Source organism: Zingiber officinale, chromosome 8A (genome assembly GCF_018446385.1).
Source record: "Zingiber officinale cultivar Zhangliang chromosome 8A, Zo_v1.1, whole genome shotgun sequence".
Taxonomy (NCBI): domain Eukaryota; kingdom Viridiplantae; phylum Streptophyta; class Magnoliopsida; order Zingiberales; family Zingiberaceae; genus Zingiber; species Zingiber officinale.
In genome coordinates, this window is record NC_056000.1 from 42,269,027 (window position 1) to 42,271,375 (window position 2,349).

The window sequence follows — 2,349 nt, forward strand, 5'->3', positions numbered from 1 at the left end:
AAAATTCTAAAATATGAATCTGGACCCAACTATTCAAGATCTCAATTACATGCTTATAATATATAATACTAAAAAAAAAAAATTTAGGCCCTCTCAAATTATGGGCCCAGGGCCATCGCCCAGTGCCACCCTCCTCCAGGGCCGGCCCTGGGCCTGAGTACTAGGAGGGGGTGGCAGCAGGTGGAGATGGCGCAGTGGATCCGGCTGCATGCGGAAGCAGAGCTCGGCCGGGCGTGCGGCGCCAGGGACCGCACCGCCAATCACGCCAACGCGGCCATGATTCAAGTAACGTACTGGGCGTCCAAGCAGCAGTACTTCATGGCGGTGGCGCCGGCAGTGACCGAAGTCGAAGAGGAGAACAAGTTCGTAATTAAGCTTTTAATTATACGATAAGAGTAATTGGTTAGTGACTACTTATTTGATGCGTGTAAATATATATATATTATATGACACCTCTGTGCATTCTCGTTTGGTTCTTACATTTTTTATGTTTTTTACTTTTTCAAATTTTCTTTTGCCAAAATAAATAAATAAATATACAAGAAATGAAGAAAAAATCCTGATTAAGTAATTGATATCACCGTATAGTATACTGAATTATTAGACCAGTATTTTATTGAATTATTTATCAAAATAATTATAGAATTATTATACCAGTATTTTATTGATTCACTTAATCGTGTAATAATTGAAGACTTGAATTTTTAAAATAAAAAAATGGTAAACTTGAAAATGAAATGAAAATTTCCTTCTCTTTTTAATGGAAACTTGTCACCAACTAATTATTAAACTAATTTCAAATCATTAATCTAATTATTTCTTGTTCTCTTTCAACTTTTGCTTTTGTATCGTGCAATAAAACAGGTTGTTATATAATATTTTTTATTCGAACAAGTTATTACACAAATAATTTATACAAACAAATACTATATTTCCCTTTAGATTTGTTAAAGATCAACGAGCCAATTATGAGTGACAAAGGTCAACCAACAGTTGACTTTGACTGAGCCCCCGGTTGACTTTTTTAGGCTATAGGATGCATCCCAACGGGTTTGCTGCCTCCCCATCTCCTATCTCCATGAAAGGCTTAGAGCTGAGCTTGAGCTTAGGCAAGGGGCCGTCGGGGCCCTCCGTTGAGTTTGGTTCTTCCACGGAAGAAGAGGAGGATGAAATAGCGGAGATGGAGGAGCGGAGTTCCTCCGGCGATCCGCCGCGGTTTCGTTTCCCAGCCAATTCAAGTCCATACAGCTCCGATTTTGATTTCAATATTCTCGGTATCAAAAGGTCGTTCTAAAACTGTTTGAGGTCGTAAATTTCGCAGACATCGGGATTTCCCTGCGGAGAGTTTTAGACATGAACCAGGTTCCTGCGGCGGACAGAACAGAGAAGGAGAAGTCGCCGGAGAAGAAGACGAAGAAGCTACGCCTCAGCGCGCAGCAGTCGGCGCAACTTGAACAAAGCTTCAATCTCCACAACACTCTCGGTTCGGTGAGGATGAACATAATCCAGCATCAAAATCACGAACAGAGCATCAAAATTCAATCTTTGCTGTGATCTGTTTCAGGAGGAGAGGGCGGCTCTGGCGAAGCAACTCAACCTTCGTCCTCGACAGGTGGAAGTCTGGTTCCAGAACAGAAGAGCCAGGTGATGCAAAAAAAAAAAAAAAAATGCTAATTGTCATCGGTTATTAAAGCTCGAAGAACAAGCAGGAGATTAAAGAATTTGATCGGTTGATTAATTAATGAATAGGACGAAGCTTAAGCATGCGCAAATGGAGTGCAAGTACATGAAGCGGTGCTGCGAGGCGCTTCGTGCAGAGAACCGCCGGCTCATCGTGGAGATCGCCGAGATCCGCGCTGGGAAACTCTCTCCTCGGTCTTTTCCCTTGGACACTCCCGTTTGCATCTCCTGTGATCGTGGAGCCGTTGCCGGCGGTGATGCTACTTCCGTCGCTCGCTGGTGCATAAGTAGGAGCACCGGCGACGGCCGCCGCCGCTGATCTATAAAGTTTATTGGCTATCGTCTTCGTTGTTGTTGGTTTGCCATTACAAATACCACAGAGGGCTTTCATGTAAATATAATTTGAGTTTTTTTTTTTTTTTGGCATATTTTATGTTTTTTTAAAGTATATATATATTTTAATAAAAGATAACGAAAAGATAGTTAAAAAAAAAATGATGGTAAAGTGGAAAAAAATCCCCAATCTTATTCTTAATTTTGCATGCAGCCTCTCTATCTAAAAAACTTTGTTTCCACTCCCTACATGCAAAGTTTTCTTTGCTTCAACTCCCCTCATGTAAATATCATAACCTAATTGCCCTCAGATTTTTTAGGTATAAAAAGTCCAAG

At 41.1% G+C, this 2,349-nt stretch overlaps 1 protein-coding gene across 1 annotated transcript; it reads left to right on the forward strand.

The window, feature by feature from the left end:
• The first annotated feature begins 1,036 nt into the window (after positions 1-1,036).
• On the forward strand, positions 1,037-2,050 carry LOC122010724 (homeobox-leucine zipper protein HOX11-like). The gene is made up of 4 exons (XM_042567218.1): positions 1,037-1,238; positions 1,322-1,488; positions 1,565-1,644; positions 1,750-2,050. The coding sequence occupies exons 1-4, from the start codon at positions 1,037-1,039 to the stop codon at positions 1,997-1,999; spliced, it is 699 nt and encodes a 232-aa protein (XP_042423152.1). The 3' UTR covers positions 2,000-2,050.
• The last annotated feature ends 299 nt before the right edge of the window (positions 2,051-2,349 follow it).

Excerpts from the sequence above, each read along its gene's own strand:
- LOC122010724 (XM_042567218.1), top strand. The coding sequence starts at position 1,037 with ATGCATCCCAACGGGTTTGCTGCCTCCCCATCTCCTATCTCCATGAAA. Across the intron at positions 1,239-1,321 it reads TCGTTTCCCAGCCAATTCAA|ACATCGGGATTTCCCTGCGG; the intron begins GTCCATACAGCT and ends TAAATTTCGCAG. Across the intron at positions 1,645-1,749 it reads TTCCAGAACAGAAGAGCCAG|GACGAAGCTTAAGCATGCGC; the intron begins GTGATGCAAAAA and ends ATTAATGAATAG.